Source organism: Numenius arquata, chromosome 7 (genome assembly GCF_964106895.1).
Source record: "Numenius arquata chromosome 7, bNumArq3.hap1.1, whole genome shotgun sequence".
Lineage (NCBI taxonomy): Eukaryota > Metazoa > Chordata > Aves > Charadriiformes > Scolopacidae > Numenius > Numenius arquata.
In genome coordinates, this window is record NC_133582.1 from 38508347 (window position 1) to 38528773 (window position 20427).

The 20427-nt window shown below is 43.0% G+C and overlaps 1 protein-coding gene across 2 annotated transcripts in view; it reads right to left on the reverse strand.

Moving 5' to 3' along the window:
• The window catches only part of STAC (SH3 and cysteine rich domain), a 78814-nt gene that overhangs the window by 25704 nt on the left and 32683 nt on the right, over positions 1 to 20427 (reverse strand). The window contains exons 3-4 of one of the 2 annotated variants that reach the window (XM_074150756.1): positions 2346 to 2446; positions 12 to 93 (exon numbers count right to left, since the gene is read on the reverse strand). The exons of the other annotated variant lie outside the window; for it this stretch is intronic. Of the exons in view, the coding sequence (XP_074006857.1) occupies positions 12 to 93; positions 2346 to 2446 (183 nt within the window). The remainder of the gene's footprint in view (positions 1 to 11; positions 94 to 2345; positions 2447 to 20427) is intronic. 2 annotated transcript variants of the gene reach the window in all.

Below are 20427 nucleotides of genomic sequence, written 5' to 3' on the forward strand. Positions count from 1 at the left end.
CCAAAACCTACCAATAGGCATCACTTCTTTGATGCAGCCAAACTGTTCATGAATGAGTAGTGGCGAGCTGTAGTACCGTCGAAATCCCTTTGGCTGGAGGGAGAGAAAGCAAAAAAAAAAAAAAAGTGAAGTGCACTGCTGCCATGATTGACGCCGTAGAAATAACCCCAGTTCTTCGGCTAATGGCCTGATAGCGTGGCAAGGCTGGAAATTTGCCTCCTGTTGTTCAGTCACTGTGGGGTTTAGAGATCAGGGAATTCTTTGATTTTTCTCCTGGAAAGAAACAATTTCCCCTATTTATGTGGAAGGAGGGGCTCATTTTCAGCTCCCCTTTTTCTTTTGTCTTACAGAAAAGCAGCACTAATTAATCGCAGCAGAAGTGCTGAATCATTAGAGATTCTGGGAAGTTTCCTTCTCCCTTTCTTCTTATGTAATGTGAATTTGCATTGTTTTGCATTTGCTAAACATGCAACTATCCTTTCCCACCCTAACTCCAAATCCTCATGTTCCCACGTATGCACTTGTGAAACCTAAGGAATTTAGAGCCTTTCTATAGGTTTTTCTAAGATTTTTTGCTGACTGACTGCAGCTTCCACTGCTTTTTTGGCTTGTAAGGTCAAAAGACTCCCCAAGTTGTGACCAGATGTCCCCTCAATGTACATCTGTAGAGAAGTGCACTATAACAATTCAAGCTATATCATTAAAGAATACCACAATATAGCCAATAACACTGCCCTATATCACTCTAAAAACCATTCTTAGAAGGTTAAACATTTCCTGTTGCCTCTCTATTTACTGTCTCAGCTAGCAAATACCTCAGGCAAAGGCTGAGTACTCAAAATGAAGGTACTAACATCTAAGTATTTGAAAATGCCCTTCAAGTTATTAGGGGTCCACAGATGGTCTTTCAGATTTCTAATCTTTGCAGGCGGTGAGAACTTCTAGCCACAGTGAGAAGTGGAAAAGCCTCATGGAGATGTGCATACTTTCTACGTTCAGCATACATCAAAAACCAGTGGAAAACTAGTTATTTTGCTAATAAGCTGCATTATAAAATGAGAAGGAGTGAGGGGATTGATAAATTTAGTTTCTTAGTTTCTTACGGGAATAAATTCCAGATTCTCCAGCCTTGGTTCGCCCCCAAACCAGATTCGGACACAGCATGAGCTCATAAAACTCCCATGACTTTGCTGGATGACTTCCTGATGTAAAGTTGGCATCTACTTTTCTGCTTTTGTAAACTAGTGACCACAAGAGCTGAAGCTGGAATCAAGAAACGTGTGAAACAATTCACGTGATTTAATATTTGGCTTGTCCAAGGCTTGCAATGAGGCCATTCATCTCTTCACAGCTCAGCTTCCTATATCGGAATGCCTCACACCAGGGCTACTTTTATGGTGTAAATGCATGAAAATTTGCCTCAGGTGTATAAATAATAATCACTTTCACTGAATACTCTTGGAGAAAAAAAGACCTTTCCAGTGAAAGGTGGGTTTTCTAGCTTGCAATGCTTGCATTTTTTAATCATTTGGCACAGTGAAACTGTTTGGTTTTAGCTCATATTTGTCTCAGGTGCCTTCAGGTTGCAACAACTCTGAGAACACCTGCAACGTGAATATATGTATTCAGTTTTCACATTCCAAATGGTCATTTTTCCAAGTTCCTTTTCCAAAAGTATCCAAAAGAACCATATTGCCATAGAAGACATCAAGTTCGGTTAGAATCCTCTCAAACGCAGTGTCCTGCCTCTGTCAATAATGAGAGCTTGCAGCTCAAAGGTGACCTAGGCACTAAGGTGCTGTGTCCATAACAGGGGCGAGTCTCCTCCCAGACTCTCCTACTGAGAGATTGCTTCAAACTCTGTAGTGTCTCACTGTGAAATGTCCTTTGGTTTTCTTTTTAAGATAAATTATGGGTTTTCTTCAAGTCCTAACAGTGGAAAAAAAGAATAAAATGTAATTTGAAAGATTTTTCATTTGTTAAACTCCACTGATATATTTTGACTAATTTATAGCATTCCTTGGGAGATTTACACCACAACAAGTACCGTTTAAATCAAAGGAATTAATTTTGTCATTTAGCTAAATTTGGATTATATAACTGTATTTTCACAGCCACAAAACAGAGCAGATCCGTGTTTCATTTCTGTTTGGGTTTTTGAGTCGTAGCAACTGCCCAAATTAACAATAGGGCACCACCTGACTTGACTTTTTCCGCCTCAGTAAAGTGACCTGGTGTCAGTTCTGTTAATGCACCAGATAAATACCAGCCGGGGAGTCACACACACAACGTAAGTGGCTCCAGCACAGGCTGGTGCCTCCCGCTGCCCCGAGCTGCTCACTCACCAGCTTGCCCATGCAACGCTGTTGTCCGATACTGTCTGCACACTTGTGATGGATGCTCATCTTACACGCCTTACAGCGCAGTCCATGCTTAGCGTTTGTCCCTGTGAAATGCACGGAAACGATTTAATTAGAGAAAAATCAATAGTTTCCATATATTTAACAAATGACCTGAAAGAACTGACAGGGAGGTCAGTTGCAGCAGAGTAAATATTGACAGCGTTCTCTGCCTTGCCTACTTTTTTTTTTTATATACATTTATACATGCATTTTCTTTACAGCCTCTTCATTTTAGGCATTTCTCCCCAGGCTCTTCCCTAGGCTATTACTGCCTTTAGATATATATTGGATTGTGCTTTGTTGTATGATAGTCTTGTCAGTAACATCTCTGCCTCATGAACATCAAGCAAAATCCCTTTACTATTTTGAAATGGTCTGGCATGAGAGCCATGCGTGGCTGAGGGAGCCACTGAAGGAGCACCCAGGCTCTGGAGCTGCCCTGGGGAGCCAGGCAATCAGTAGAGGGCCAGGGTTTTTGGGTGAGAGGGGTTTGTGGCTCCAGGGGTGTGTGAGAGGGTTAAGCCAGCTCCCCTACCATTGCCCACCCGTGCACCCAGGAACTGCTGGGTGACACTGACCTCTCTGGGTCAGTGCTCAGAGGAGCAAGAAGGGCTCCTTGCACGTCTCTGAGCGGGGCAGCGAGGATGCCATGGGTCTGACCTTGCTCCCCTGGCAGCGGAAAAGTTCAGTGCCGTAGGTAGGGGAGCTTCAGGAGAAATTTTGTCTTACAGAAGCAGACTTCTCCCACTCGGGCAACAGTAGTTCTGCATTATCTTCAATGTGGACCTACTCTTAAATGACAGAGCCAAGTCTGTTTGCTTCCAGGCAGGAACAGTCACTCTTATTCATACACCCAAAAGACTTCCTAAACTATGCAGAAGCAGTTAAGCTGTAGCGTCGCTTTTATCCCTACAGGACTGTATTAAAGGAATGAGTAAACAACGTGTCAGTTCATTATCATCTACCGTGAGAGTGAGTAAGAAACGAGGTAGTAAAAAACCCCCCCCAAAACTCTTGACATTTTAACCAGCCCTCATTAGTCAGACACGATAGGAATATTAGTCAGAAAGATCTTGCATCTGAAAGTACTTGTGTAGCTCTTGGGTTATTTGAGTAGTCAACACCATGTACATGCTGCTGACTTCGTTTAGTGAAACGCTAGGTCTGAAAGAAGCACTTCAGGGAAGGGCTCATCAGGTTGGTGACAGAACCCGAGCCTTGACAGCACCACTTCTTTCAGGGGAAGAGGTCCCTGAAGTGGCCACTTTCAAGCCAGACAGAGGCAAGTTGACGGAGACAGGGCGGGGAGGGCCCTTGTCTGAGACAGGCTCAGACGCTTCACTTGCGCGCTTCTTGTAGGACAGGGAGCTGACATCCTCCCCGCCTTCCTACTGAGACTGCTGGAGAGATGGGGAGTGAATGGGGTTGGGTATGGGGCGCACCCCGGGGACTCCCATGCCATGGGGTCAATGTCTGCTCCCCGCTTTGTTGCCTGCCCAGCCTCTCTCGGCTGAGCTGATGTACAGCGCTTCACTGCGCAGACGTCTAGCCTCATTCCTATCTTTTTTTTTTTTCCTAGTAAATACATGATTTACTAGGAGAACATGCCCCTGTTTGATTTTTTTTTTCTGAGTGGTTGCACTTGGATTACTATGCTGTGAGGATTTTTTTCAGTTATAGCTTTTTTGTTCAATAGCACGTGCTCAAACCAATATCGACTTCTGCAGCTTTGTTGCTCTTATTGCTCATGCTGAAATGCTGAATCACCCTTCCTGATGGTCAACAACTGACACAGCGAGAAAACAGGACTTCCTCCACATTTTTATATAGTATTTATAGGGCAGAATGAAAAAAAAGGGAAACGACATCATACTTTGCCTATACAGTATGTATTTAGTGTCAGTGCTTACACTGGGTCTAATTCTCCTCTCATGCTGGCATAACTCTTACCTGCTTTTCCAAGTTACTCCTGAGACTCAGCTGAAAAGGCAGTCAGTCTCACAGTCCTCTCTGCTGGCTGCGTTACGCTTCTCCAGCCATTATAGTGTTAACATCACAAGGTGGATATTGGTCCTTACGTGTTATGGCCATGTGAGGACAGAAGATACCCATTTCTCAACAGAACTGTGCATCCAAATGATGTGCAAAATGAATGCAAAGTATCTGTGCCACTTTCCAGAATCAAAACCCAACTTCTTCTTCAAAACAGAAATCTGTGGTCACGTGAAAACGAGTAAGACAATAAATTACAAAAGAGCAGCACTATTGCTGAATGCCATTTGTTACCTGTGGGTAGGTAAGTAGTGGCTTCATAAAGAGGAAAAGTATTTCCCTCACACACTTGAGTCTACAAGAAGTCTTTGTAAGCCAAAATGAAACTCCCTGTAACTACCAAGAGCTTCTGTCTTTAATTCATTGTCATTTCTAACTACTTGGTTTACTGCGGGACTAGGCAGTTTGGACATAAATTGCATGTATCTCCCTGTCTCCCACTGAGGAAAAACTAAAGGGCTTAAAGAAGCAGCATTTATTGTGTATTTACACTTAACTACCATATCTCAAGCTCTGAAAATGGCATTTCTGCAAGGCACATTTTCTTTTTTTCCCCAGGATAGTTCTTTCTTTTTCAGTTTCTGATCTCCATCACATTAAGTCAAACCTCCTCAGGGAATCATGGTTAAGCTATTTCAAAACTGCACGCTAGAGATTAGACAACTACATATTGGCAATGTATCTGACCCAAAAGTTCCTGAGATTCAGAACTGAGGCACAGCCACAGGTCACGTTATGGAGAAGACCAGACTCACATTCAGTATCGGCGTAAATCACAGAATCACCTAGGTTGGAAGGGACCTTTTAAGATCATCTAGTCCAACCAATGGGAAAAAAAAAAAAAAAAAAAAAAAAAAAAAAAAAAACCCCACAAAAAACCAAAAAACACACAACACCCACAAACAAACCACACACACCACCACACCACCCAACACTAATTCATATTCCCAAGCACCATGTCAACTCCTCTCTTGAATACCTCCAGGGATGGTGCCTCAACCACCTCCCTGGGCAGCCCATTCCAATGCCTGACAACCCTTTCAGTAAAGAAATATTTCCTAATATCTAACCTGAACTTCCCCTGGCGTAACTTGAGGCCATTGCCTCTTGTCCTATCATCTGTAACTTGGGAGAAGAGACCGACCCCCGCCTCTCTACAGCCTCCTTTCAGGTAGTTGTAGAGAGCGATAAGGTCTCCCCTCAGTCTCCTCTTCCCCAGACTGAACAACCCCAGCTCCCTCAGCCTCTCCTCGTAAGACTTGTTCTCCAGACCCCTCACCAGCTTCGTTGCCCTTCTCTGGACCTGCTCCAGCACCTCAATGTCTTTCCTGTGGTAGGGGGCCCAAAGCTGGACGCAGTACTCGAGGTGGGGTCTCACCAGTGCCGAGTACAGGGGGACGATCACCTCTCGGGTCCTACTCACTACACTGTTCTTGATACAGGCCAGGATGCTGTTGGCCTTTTTGGCCACCTGGGCACACTGCTGGCTCATGTTCAGCCGACAGTCGACCAACACCTCCAGGTCCTTTTCTGCCAGGCAGCTCTCCAGCCATTCTTCCCCAAGCCTGTAGCGCTGCCTGGGGTTGTTGTGACCCAAGTGCAGGACCCGGCACTTGGCCTTATTGAACCTCATTCCGTTGGTCTCAGCCCATCCAGCCAGCCTGTCTAGGTCCCTCTGCAAAGCCTCTCTACCCTCCAGCAGATCAACACTCCCACCCAACTTGGTGTCATCTGCAAACTTACTGAGGGTGCACTCGATCCCCTCGTCCAGATCATTGATAAAGATGTTGAAGAGAACTGGCCCCAGTACCGAGCCCTGTGGGACACCACTCGTGACCGGTCGCCACCTGGACTTCATTCCATTCACCACCACTCTCTGGGCCCAGCCCTCCAGCCAGTTTTTAACCCAGCAGAGAGTATACCCATCTAAGCCATGAGCATCCAGTTTCTCCAGCAGAATACTGTGGGACACTGTATCAAAGGCCTTGCTAAAGTCTAGGTAGATAACATCCACAGCCTTTCCTTCATCCATCAAGCGAGTCACTTTGTCATAGAAGGAGATCAGGTTTGTCAAGCAGGACCTGCCCTCGTGAACCCGTGCTGGCTGGGCCTGATCACCTGGGCATCCTTCATGTGTTGCATAAATGAGACAGGGTTTGACACGTTGCATCAGCTTTTGGCCTCCCGTGTAAGCAAGCTCGCTGACTTTGCAGTTGCCTGAATGGGGCTGGTTTTGGAAGGCACCCTGGTAGTTTGAAATGGGGGAAAAGCAGGCAGAGAATGTTCCGCCTATATTCTCCTATGCCATCCTCACAGCACAGCTGGAAGCAGGCATCTAAGTTGCGTAAAGCCGAGTGAGTAGGGTGAGAGTCCTACAGCCATGCCAGCGTGAGAGAGGCATTTCACTGCACCTAAAGTAGCGGCAGAGGCTGTATCAATGTGTTAAATTCCCCCAGAGCACATAAGAAAGCTACGAATTTTGTCTTGACACACATTAAACATAGAAAGTAAGTGGTATTAATGGCTACAAGTGAAAAACGGTAATGATGACAATCATCATCACCACAGAATCACAGAATGATATGGGGTTGGAAGGGACCTCTGGAGATCATCTAGTCCAACCCCCGTCAAAGCAGGTCCACCCAGAGCAGGTTGCACAGGAACGTGTCCAGGCGGGGTTTGAATATCTCCAGAGAAGGAGACTCCGCCACCTCTCCGGGTAGCCTATAGTACTTTATTATTACTACAATATTATACAATACTATAATAACAGTAATAACAACAGCACCACAGTGGGGAATTTGTATCGTATCGCTTATCTGCCATAGGGTACCAGGGCTTGTTTGAAGTTGAAAGCCTCTCTGTGGTGTGCTTATTCCCACTCGGTTAGTCTCTCTGTAGACCGAAGCATGAGGAAGGGGAAGATTAAGGAGAGATTTTATGTTTGAGACGGCCACAGCAGCGTCTGGAAGGGGCAGTATTCCTGCAGAAGTAGTGAAGTCTGGGACACTAAAACATTCTCCTCAGATACTTCTGTTAAACATACTCTGGTGACCTGCAAGCCTGACCATCTCTCTCTTGTTTGCTTCCTGCCCCCCTCAATAGCTGACAGCCTGATTGCAGCCTACCACGAGCAGATATTCTCCTACACCAACCTTAAGGCACAGCTGGAAGCTACTGGTTTAAAGTACTCACTGAAATGTCTTAGCCCACCCGGAACCATTTCAATTTGTGGTGGATCAGAAATACAGCAAATAAAGGCTTGGCAATTAAGCTAAACTTGGAGTATCCAAACTACTTTTTTTCTCTGGTTTTCATTCAAAGGGGGAGTAGACTAACAGCTTTGATGGACTTTTTGTTATTACCTTCAAAGAATAATCATCCCTCTCAACCTCTTCTCCAAAGACCCTTACTAAGGTTAATTAATCAAATTGTTAAATGCTGAGCATGCTAGAATAAAGGTTCTGCTCAGTTACTTTTTGATTGCAATCCAGGGATGTGTTTGTCATTGTTTTTATTTTACTTCAATCGCTGAACAGGGTGGACAGTGCTCAATCAATGGGCAGCTTTATTCAATTCAATATTTCTTTTTTACTTTCATCAGTTAGTGTGTGTCATTAAGCATCACCTCTTGAGTACCATATTAGCCTAATTCCAAAGACAATGTGATTAATAGCCTCATGGGCTTTCCTGTGGGCTCACTGCCTTTGTCTCTTTATGCCTTGCAGTATGAAGAATAAGTCTTGAGAGGAGAGGCTGAGGGAGCTGGGGGTGTTCAGCCTGGAGAATCATAGAATCATAGGTTGGAATCATTCAGGTTGGAAAAGACCCTTGGGATCATCGAGTCCAACCATTAACGCTATTCTACAAAGTTCTTCCCTACACCATATCCCCCAACACAACATCTAAGCAACTCTTAAACACATTCAGGGATGGTGACTCAACCACCTCCCTGGGCAGCCTGTTCCAGTGTCTGATCACTCTTACTGTGAAGAACTTCCTCCTAATGTCCAGTCTAAACCTACCCTGTTGCAGCTTGAATCCATTCCCTCTTGTTCTATCACTATTTGCTTGTGAGAAGAGACCAGCACCAGCCTCTCTACAGTGTCCTTTCAAGTACTTATAGAGAGTGATGAGGTCACCCCTCAGTCTCCTCTTCCTCCAACTAAACAGTCTCAGCTCCCTCAATCACTCTTTGTACAATTTATTCTCTAGGCCCTTCACCAGCTTCGTTGCTCTCCTCAGAAAAGGAGGCTGAGGGGAGACCTTCTCGCTCTCTCCAACTCCCTGAAAGGAGGGTGTAGCCAGGGGGGGTCGGTCTCTTCTCCCAAGTCCCAGGCCATGGGACAAGAGGAAATGGCCTCAAGTTGCCCCAGGGGAGGTTCAGATTGGATATCAGGAGAAATGTTTCCACGGAAAGGGTTATTGCACATTGGACTGGGCTGCCCAGGGCAGTGGTTGAGGCCCCATCCCTGGAGGTATTTCAAAGCCGGGTTGACATAGTGCTTAGAGACATGGTTTAGTGATGGTTTTTATCAGAGTTAGGTTGATGGTTGGGCTAGATGATCTGAAAGGTCCCTTCCAACCTGGACAATTCTACAATTCTATGAACACGTTTGCAAAAACTTGCATGGGATGGCTCCCATTTGAAGGACTAATGGGCAAAACTGTCAGAGGTGTCATGAATACAGCACTATCTGGCCCAGATGCTGGCATTTCAGTTGTAAAAAACTGCTAAAACTGGGGTTTAGAACGGAAAGTACTGGACATGTTTAGCTGACATGTAGCCTATAAACATAACTGTCAATGTAGCAATGAAATTCATGTAGGAAAACGCACACATACATTTGCACATATGTCCTCTGTGTCCTATGTATTAATGTATCTATTAAATAATTATCTCATAGTCTGTGAAGGCTGGCTGTTTGTCCTTTTGTAAACAAAAAAGCCAAAACTGACAAAAGAAACAGCATTTCACTGGAAGCAAATGAGGAAATTTCATGTCAGGATACCTGAGTAGCTCTTAAATAAACTTACAAATGAGGTTCTGCCACAGTCATTTTCTTCATATACCAGCTAATGCATCCAGACACCCGGCACTGGAAGGACGCATTGTTTTGAGAAGAAGGTCATGTTTAATAACGCCTTGCTAGAAATACTCTACGACTGGGTCAGCTCCCATTTGAATATCTAAACCAGTGGCTAGGTTTTCCAGAACAGCCACGGAAAATTGAATCTTAAACTGTTCTGATAATCTGACCTGAAATACTACCAAAAGGACACTCTGCATCACTTTTTGTAAATCTAAGCCTTTTTTGGAGGAAGCCTAAATGGAAACAGAACACCTCAACATAGGTGAATGGAAAAGATTCGGAGGCAGAGAGAGACAGAAGAGATCGGGCAGAATTTGATTCCAAGTCCTTATGCCTGTCCTTCCTATAAGAGTAATTCTACTCTGCATTTCAGGAACTTTACATTTATCCTAAGGAATGCAAATGAGAATTATGTTTGTCACACACGCGAAGGGAACCTTTATCATCCTCTTGGCCAGCACGGCTACGGCTGCAGCACTGTTGGCTGGTGGTTTTTTGCCTGTTCTTTCAAGACTCAATGCAAGATTAATAGCTAGAGAGGGAGAACAAACCCTACAGCTTGGAGAAATTTGAAAGAAAACTCTAAACGCTGGTAACAACATGACATTTTACTGACTGTATATAGACAACTATATTAAGCACTTATACTAAAGTGAAAAAAAAAAAGAAAAAGAGAGGATAAAAAGATTCAGGTCTATAAAAGAGAAAGAAGAAGGGAAAGAGACATACAGATACAGCTAAGCCAGCTATGACTTAACCACTATTTTTTATTGTTCCCACTGAGAGGAACTGCCAGTAAGAAATTGTTTTGATATAAAACTTTCATAAATAAATACACTTAAAATTACATATTTTCCATAGAAGTTCAACTTCTGCTGTAGGAGGCTGATAAAAATAATGAGTCTCTTGCCCCTTTCTGCCCAAGCACATTTGCAATTGTCACCAGAAAGCTGTCTTCATGCCAGAATTTATGGGAAATGGAGAATTTTAAGCAAGCTGGGCCAGTATCGTAGCAGTGAACGGTTTAGGATATCACCTTAGAAGGAGAAAGAAAAGACCCTGAAATGCCACTGGTGCCCCTGCAGTCATCTCTAAGCCTTTGCACAACCTCTTCTCTCATGCCTGTCTTCAACAATTAATTGTTTTTACGTAAAAGCTCTGACGCTGAAAGGGAGACTACTCTTTGAAATTCCTCTATGGCTACTTCCTGCCAAGCGCTTGCCCTCCTCCTTCCCCTGCTCTGCTTCAGTCAAGAGATGTGGGTAGATCAGAGGATGGCATCCTTTACGCAGCACATCCACACCTTTAAAGTTAAAAAACGTGGGCTTAATTCCCCCAAATCATTATGTTTTGAAGGATGAGCTGGGCATCCCTTTGCTTACCCTTCCTTGGCCTTCAGCCTCCCCAGGTGCCAACTGCCACCTCGGGAATTGCCCCCTTTCTCTGCCCTAATGCCCTCCTGCTTCTTTTTCTTAACTGATGCTGGGACCCCTTTGCCTGCCCCAGCTGCCATCGTGGAGAGGACAGAGGTGCAGATCTTCAGCTGCTCATCAGGTGAGCTATACATCAAAGCCTGAACCCAGATTTCCCCAGCCACCCTAGATGGCCAGCCGCTGGGAGTCATTGCCATCTGATGCCTGACTGATAATTCAAGTTGGTGGATGCACAGTGGCCAGGTGTGTTGACTGATACACAAATATTCACCTCATATAAAATCACCAGGATTATTAGCATTCCTCACATTGCACTTTCCACTTCTAAATACAGGACTGAATGGACTGTTCAAAAAAGTAATTAAAAGAGGACATAATACTTTTGTGGTCTGTTGTGTATTGTTCCTAACTGGCCCACAGATAAATGTATTATGGCAGCTCTTGGCATTGTCATTTTGATGATTCAAAAGGATCAATTTTCCTTTTTTAAAGGAGATGAAATTGCACTTTACCCTTCTCTTTTGACCAGACTAGGTAGTCTACACTCATTTGAACACTGTGGCAAAGGCACTCTATGCATGAATAACAGATATGTAGGATGAAAAAGTTCAAAACACACAGAGAAAACTAGGCAAAAATCTTATTTAGGAAATTTTTCATGAATAATGGCAGCATGGGATTGACTTCAAAGATTTTACTCTTCAGTAAGGTTTTTTTTTGTTGTTGTTGTTTCTTGTTTTACAGTTAAATCTGACAGTTCAAAATGTGCAGAGTTGTGGGTAGGTTACATCAGTAGCTCCTTAGGATGGGGGCACACTGTACAGGGACATCCAACAACACGTGTGAGTTAGAGGAGGAACTCCTTCATCTGGGACAAAGCTGCCAGGTCTGGACCTGACACCTTGACTGGTTGGAGTGTCCCGTTCCCCTGAGTCCACCTTGTGTCAGTCAAAACCAAATGAGGTGTGGGGAGAAGGTGGGACTTTTATATTTATGTTCTGTAGAATAGGGCTTGATATCCAACATGGTACCTGTCCTGCCAAATTAATAAAGTTTAGATTATATATCACTGAGAGGTGTGGGTCTGTTTCAGTGCCTACCCCACCCAATTTCCCCATAACAATATCCAATGTTTAAATAGCAAGAAAAGTTGGCTTGTGTGTAGGCAGGCTACAAAACAGTGCATAAAATTAGAACTGACTTCCTAGTGACATAGTTTTCTTTAGAAACAACATGCTGAGAAAAAAACTGAGGCAGTTTTTCTTCAAGGCTGTTACAGAGAAGAAAAATATCCCTGCTAAGATAAAGTCCTTTCTAACTTCATGGTTTTAAATCATACATATCAGCAAGAGGAAAAGCCTTTATTTCTCTTGCAAATCAACTCTGTAACTCCTTGACAAAGAACTTCCAATGCTGCCAGACCTTTTATTCTCTGGTTCAGGAACAATGAGACTTACTTAAAATGCAAATCGGCTTTTCCTGTATTTTGGTGCAAAAGTGATTCTCATTCTTGATGTCTGGTGATCTGAAGAGGATGAAACTCACTGCCCTGTGCCGAAAAATTTGGCCACAAGAGGTTTTTTTGCAATGCACTTTTCACATATTCAGTAGCTTCGCTATAAATGTCTGGCCCTGAAAGGAAATATCCACCTCCATACTTCTTAAAATATCATCTTAGGTTTTTGATCATCTAAATGTTAATTAAGATGCTGGAACACCATGATAAATAAACTAACGGCTAACTATTATTGAAAGAAAAGGTCCCAGTCCTCTAAAAACCAAACACAATAAATCATATCCAACATTCTTTGCTGTAATCAAACTGACACTGATATCTCAATACCTACTTTTCTAGACAATTTTCTAGACTGCTTTGCCTGTGCTTATAGATCTTTGCATCAGATTACTTTGCTGAGAAGGAAAATAGCTCAAAGAAGATAGGCATAGACTTGCCTCTGCGAGGTTATGCTGAACTGCTCCAGAGATGATGGTGGTACCAGAGCTGAACGGGACAAGGGACTATGGAGACATGAAACCTGGTGTGGTGTCCCAAAGGAGGACAAGCAGAGATCAATGGCTCATCTTGGTCTCAATAATATTAGCAAACATGGTGTGTTCAGTAACTCTTCTTGAGATGAACACGATGAAAGTCAGATTTCAAAGAAGATCTCCACGTTGGCAGGCTCAGGTTATTTGTACCTGTGTTCTTAAATGTGTTGAAATGAAAAACCATACAGTGACAGCCTTTTTTGTGTGTTTTGAGACACTTTGAAAAAGCAGCTGAATTTTGTACGGCCACTTGTATGTGCTGAAACCTTGATCTTTCAAGGGCCTTCTACCACTGTGATAGTGGAGCTGAAAAACAGAAAGCCAATAGCTGAACAGAAACTAAGCTGTGAAATGAAGAGTGGGACTCTGGGCTGGCTGAAAATGTGGGAAAAGAGTTACAGAACAAAAGACCAATCTGCCCTCAGTAAAGGAATTTAATATCCTCTCTGGTCTGCTAATGAATTTTTAACATTGCCTGTTGCTTGCAGAGCTCCATCATCAATGGGCTTGAAATGAGAGGCTGCTATGTGCCAGAATATTAGGACAATCAATTAGGATTATAAAAGGTTTCATTTGAAAAAAACCCACCCTGATATGTAAATAGCTAGTTGTTCTCTGGCCTTCTGCTGGTTCAAACCTACTGAGATTTTTGGCTCTTTCCTCCTGTAGCAATAACGTTCCCACATCAGCGTAACCTCTTGGTGTTGCTCCTGGTCTTTGTTAGCACAGACTGAAGTGATGGGACTCGGACATGAAATGCTGACATGTGACTCACCGTGGCCACGAATCCTCTCCCTCCCTCTTTTGCCCGTTTCACTGCAGCTAGTGATGGAGATGGAAAGTGGAGCAACAGAAGATAACTACATGTGTCTCCACCTAAAATCTAGTGCATGGTCAGGATCCGGCCACACACAGGCTTCTGCTCCAAAGCCATTTTTTTTTATCCTTGGATGACAGGTAGCTGAGGAGGAACTTCATCAGAAGCTACAGGTATAAGTGACAGAAAGATTTGCTCAGACTAGAGACGATTCGGAGCACCACCATAAGTAATTGTGCAGTTATACCAGATTGGTGGGATCGGTTTTCAGGGAAGTAACTTTTACAGTTAGTCACAATTTGTTGCGTCTTTACAGAATTTTACAATCACATTTTATAACAAAGACTTTTAGTTTCTTTTCCACAGCAGCTTTAAAAACAAAAAAAAAAGGAAATGGTAAGTGTAGAAAAACATTCAAATGAAACCTTTCAACCCAAGCGCAATTTTTTTTTTAATTTCTTTTTTTTCCAGAAATAGTTACTGATTTCAGTGAAATCATGCAAGTTGGGCAGGAAACCAATTTCGTTTACTACTGTCATCTGCTCAAAGAGGCAATCTCTGCCTTCACTGTTACAACTTGAGAGAATGTACTACCTGACACCCAGCAGGGCTGGCCTAAAGCACACCTACAAGTACTCTTCCACGTGACATCAATTATCGTTTAAATGAATAAGAAAAACTTCTGTCAAATGATTTTACAGAACTTTCTGCAGTTCATCAATGCAAAAAGGGTACTACTTGCCTGGGGGTCAATCTGGGGAGTGAAAAAATATGGACATTAAGCTGAAATTCTATCCTATTTCTACATATTTAAATCATTAAACGAAAAATACCAAAAATCTGCTTTCTAAGATTTTGTCTACCAACAGGAACAATTCAATGCACCACTCATAAACTGTCCATGGTTAGAAAGTAGTTGCATTATCTGAATTCACCCTGGATTCAAGCAGGAACAAGTCAAGCCAACTCAAGCCATAGCTTTTCTCATCTACATATTGGTTTGCACCAGCATGACTTTGTGGCTTGTTGTCCATAAGCCTTAATTGATGTTGACTATAATTACGTTACCACTATTAGAGACAAGGAAACCCACAAGAGTAGCAATAGGTTTGGTAGCTACCACTGTCTGGCCTGTACAATGATACGACCTACACCAAAAGTCTAGCAAAATCCATCAGATAACCCTGCTTTTAGCAAAATGATTTCCACTGCAACAGGACCTGTTGGTGGGAAGTCACCAAAGGCACGATTTGGAGGGGATGGGAGAAAAAACCAGCAGCAGTGTGTCAGAAGGCACTGGCATGTTGCTGGATCTCACTAACAGAGAGCTGGGTCAGTACACGTATTTAGATTTAGGAGCTGTCATAGGCAAAAAATAGCTGACATTGTGAACATGAATAGGCAGGAGATGATAACTGTGTGTATGTGCACGGGTGAATGTCTGAAATTGAACTCTTGATTCTCAGACAGGAGCCTGCTACTTGCTAGCTGCAACCAGTATGGGCTGCTTGGAAATTTTGACAAAACTTTGACTAAACAACAGTGATGCATTCCAAATCCTCCAATTAATAAAGAGACGGGAGACCAACCGACCAACCCCCTAGTTAATAGCCTGATCATAGAATCATAGAATCATCTAGGTTGGAAGTGCCGTTCTTATGCGTATGTACTATTTAGACTGGAGGAACTCAGAGCTTGGTATCCAGAATGAAGATCTCGTGCCAAGAGATGAGTTCCTGAAAGGAAGAAGTGGTCTCAGAAAGAAGAAGGGAGCCCAGAAAGAAGGTGGTAAAGATCCTGGCCTGGGTAGAGGTCTGGGAAATGGGGGAAGATCCTGGAGATGAGGAAGCCATGAAGATCAATGTCAGGGGATGCCCAGGGACCTTGGCTAGTGGCACCCAAGACAAGTAACTGCAAACAGCATCACAGAAAGAACCAACATGACTTTCTGTCCAACCTTCCCAGGTCAGCAGTGACCTCCCTGCAGGGAAGGGGAGACCTAGGGAATGAAACTCTGGTGGGGAGGGAGGGAGGGAGCTGGTACGTGTGAGAAAGAATAAGTAATGTCACTGATTCTTTAATAAAACCTGGTATCCAGATCCTCTCTACGTTGGCCTTTGTGCTGTCTCACCCTTGACAAGAAGAACTCAGGCTCATTTTTGATTCTTTGGTTAAGAAACAGCATAAATTTCCAGATGGGGCATTTTGAAAGAGCATCTCACCATCATTGGGTGAGAGATGCACCCAAACCCCATCAATGTCTCAAGTGTTGAATTTTCTGTTGCTCTTCAGAAAAAAACTGTGTTTCAGCTAACAAAGGGTTTGCTGCCCTTGGAGAACACCGCTAAGCAGTTCGATCTGCCAGAACGTGTCATCAGCTTGTTACAGAAAACAACTGCTCATAAGAGATTATTGCTCATCTGCTGCTCTCCAAGAGAAACCCTCCTGTGTCTTCCCTTCTAGTGACATTTGAGACCCATCGTTCTCAGTGGCTGTTTATCCCATTGTGCTGGTTTTGTCTGGGATAGAGTTAATTTTCCGCATAGTAGCTGGTAAGGGGCTATGGTTCCGATTTGTGCTGAAAACAGTGCTGATAATACAGGGATGTTTTCGTTACTGCTGAGCAGTGCTTACACAGGGTGAAGGCTTTCTCTGCTCCTCATGCCACCCTGCCAGCAGGTGGGCTGGGGGTGCACAAAAAGTTGGGAGGGGACACAGCTGGGACAGCTGACCCCAACTGACCAAAGGGATATTCCTTACCATATGGCATCATGCTCAACAATAAATCTAGGGGGAAGGTTGGGGGGGGGGCTGCTGCTCGGGGACTGGCTGGGCATTGGTCAGTTGGTGGTGAGAAAATGATTTTGTTTGCATCATTTTTCTTTCTTGGGTTTTATTTCTCTCTCTTTGTTATTTTCCTTTTCACTACAATTATTTATTGTTATTGTTATTATATTTTATTTTATTTATTAAACTGCTTTTATCTTAACCTGTGAGTTTTCTCACTTTTACTCTTCCAATTCTCTCCCCCATCCCGCTGTTGGGGGAATGAGTGAGTGCCTTTGCCGGCTGGGGTTAAAGTACGACACCTGTCCAGAAGTTATTAGTGGAAAATGGACTTCCATGCTCAGCCGTGTTGAGGGACTAGATTGAGCAAACCAGACCAAGCACCTCAAGCGTAACCTCCCCACAGTTGCTAGCTGTAACAAAGTGCGAGACAGACAACATCTCGCCTCGCAGTGTAAGGGATGTGCAGATGAACCCACGATGATGCCCATATGCTGTGCCTGGGCTTACGGAGGAAGGCGAAGGGGTACAACAAAATGAGGCTGCACATAGCAGCCTCTCATTTCAAGCCTATTGATGATGGAGCTCTTCAAGCCACCAGCAGCGTTAAAAATTCATCCCCGTGCTTCACAAAAAAAAAAATAAAAAAAGACCTGGGGCAGCACAAAGTCTGTCTGGAGAGTTTCAAGTGCCACAGATCTTGGGATATGAAAGACCGCTACACTTCTGAGAGGTGCAGCTAGAAAAAGAGGCAATATTAGCACTGCAAATACAAGTTCCCTCATCAGTACATCCCATCCTCACTTGGAGGGATCTTCCTGTGTGTTAAATCTATAGCCTTTCTTTTGCGATTGCCGAGGAAGAGTATCATACTGATCATGACATTGTAGCTCGCGCTGGCTCAGGGATTATACCAGCTGTATGCCTCTTCCTCTCTTGGCTGGGAATGTGGAATTGTTTCAGGGTGTGGGGAGAAGACATAGCCGCCTTTTTTTTTTTTTTTTTTTTCCTTGCTTGCTTGCTTCCAACCCTTCTATTAAGCACGACATAATCTAGTGGTCAAAACAAAATATTTCAAGATTTTCAAGGTCACTGCCTGCGTGTTATAGAGGAAACTACAAAGTAACCACAATTTTCAACTGCAGAGACTGTCTTCAGAATTAGAAGTCAGGGCGAGGATCCACGTGTATGCAGCATCCTTCAGCATGAAAGACAAACTTATGTCAAAAGGGAAAAAAGTTATAGATTGTGTATTCCTAGAAAACTAAAATTTAGGCAGTTTAGAGAAGATAATTGCTGAAGTTGTATTTACTTGCATTCATATTACCAAAGCAGAAAAAGCATGCACCGTTCCATGTAAGCCACAAAAATCAGTGCTCTCTGATACATCCTTCTATATTAAGGACAGCAACAAGCAACTGTGAGGAGGCATTTTAGTCTACATGATGGCAATGCTCTATTCTTGCAAGAGCATTTCTGCCAATTGCCTCATTTTATGGCTTCTGCAACTCCCAACAAGGTGAAGCTCCAAATAATTTCCCTTCTAGATGATGCTTTTGTCAGCTATGTGGTAATGTAATTATCCACATAACAGCGATACTCTGGTAGACAAAGACTCTAAGTAGAAAAAGAATGTTCTTACTAGAAGGTTAGCTTCAAAGAAGATGCATTTAAATTGCTTATCTGAAAACACCCGATGTCCCATATGAGCTTATGAAAAGTACATAGCAGGACATAAAAAAAGAAATCTTTTATTCTGCTTCATCCCTTGGTCTTTGACAAATCTTAAGCTTAGCATTATGTTCTTCACTAGGGCAGATCTCAGGAGCAATGGCCACTACTGAGTAGGGTGTTTGGTGTTTTCCGATGTAGTTTTTGGACAAAAATCCTCTTGGCTAACATCATGCTAAAATACTGATTGTAGATGTGCTGGAAATTTTTGTTGTTTTCCATCTAATTAGGCAGCAAATGTCGGTCAACATCTTTAAAGTCTCTTTTCACTGAGGATTAACTGCAATTTCATATTAATAGCAATTTCCCCAAAATTACAGTGAGCTTGAAAGTTATCTAGTAACAAATGTGAAACATGCTCGATGCTGTTCAAGGACAAATTAGAATTTAAAATATATTTCCACCCTCTTTTCTCAGCTAAGCAGTTCATGATTATCCAATTTACTGATAACATTCTTGCCTCATCTCAGAGGAGGAAGCCCTCCCAGAGGATAAACAGACTAAATATTTGCTTTTCAATATTTGCTTTAAAGTATGTTTAACTCTTTATTACTAAAGAAAAATATTAATTTAATGGAGGGCTAATGTGTAGCCCTCTGTAGCTACTTCACAAATGTGGGGCTGTATGAATTGGATACTTTTTGTCATGCTTATTAAGAATAGATGTACTTACGGAACACACCTATACTTGTGTATACAATATGTGTTTCTACCTCTTTCCACCTGTTCATCCCCACTTTATTTATTTTAATAGAACAAACTGTCCACTTTCTGGAAATTTTGCAGAGTCCAGATGACATTATGTATACCTGGCTAGTCTATAACTAAAAGTTAACTGCATACTGTACACTTTGATTAATGCAGTACTTCACTTTGTATTTGCAAAAGGTTTTTATTTAGCTCTTCCTAGAGGGCTCCTCTCAAAAGTGGGAAGGTCTACGTTTGCAGATCTCAAGAAAGAAATCATAGGAGAAACAAGGTTCAATTTCAAGCTAATAGATATGATAAAGTTAATATTTTGCTTTTTTTTTTTTTTTTGCAGATGTGTGTTAAAAAATGCAATGTTTTTGTTTGCCCTAAACCCTAGCATAGCAGGTCAGAGAGGACTGAAGTAATTCTCACTCACGCCGGTTCTCAAAAGCGCTAGAAGATTTAGGTGCCCAGAGCGATTCAGCATCAATTGGAGTGAGAACCTAAGTCTCCTAAATCCAGAAGTGGATTTACTGGAGGGAAAGAGGGGGGAGAGACAAGGACCTTAGGCCATTTAATAACATATGGGATGGCACCTGGTACCAGTCACTGACAAAGTTACACAACTGCCCCTTTTCCTCACAATCAAAAGCAAAGGAGGCTGGATTCAGCTGCTTTTGAAAATGTCTTCCTATAGGGAAACTCTTTGTCCTCTTGCATTAAGAATAAACAACATTCACACACAAATAGTATTTTATACTGTAATAGTCTATCATCTGGAAAATAGACCTGGGAAGGCTCAGTTGTGACTGTACAAGCTCATTGGATAGGTGGGCATGAAAACACCTCCAAAAGCCGCTCCAGGGGCATCTCCTCCTCACTGGCAGCTCTTTACCCTTCTTTACAGGGGACAACTCCCATGCTGATGCAATGGCAACAAGAATCTCTGCCCCCAAGGTCATCTGGGTTAAGGCCAAATGTCCAACTCCCCCCCCCCCCCCCTCCTTTTTCTTTTTTTTTTTTTCAAGAGCTCTGGAGGAGTCCTCCAAAATACCATAGCCTTGGAAACACAGCTTCAGTTACAGTCATGCTTCCCAGGAGTACTTCTACTTTGTCTAGCTGCCAAGCAGCAGTAAGCAACCTGTGACCATTTATCACATCCTTGTCTACCTGGATAATGCTGCATAGAGGCAGGCTTGGCTCAAACCAGAATGCCTACTTAGTGGAGTAAGGCAGCAAGCTTAAAAAAAGTCAAGAACATTCTTTATGAGGGAGCTGATAAGACTGGAGGCAGAAAGCACTGTGTCATAGTTCCTGTGAAATTTTGCTATATTTAATAAACATACACATAAATTACAGTTATATAAACACTT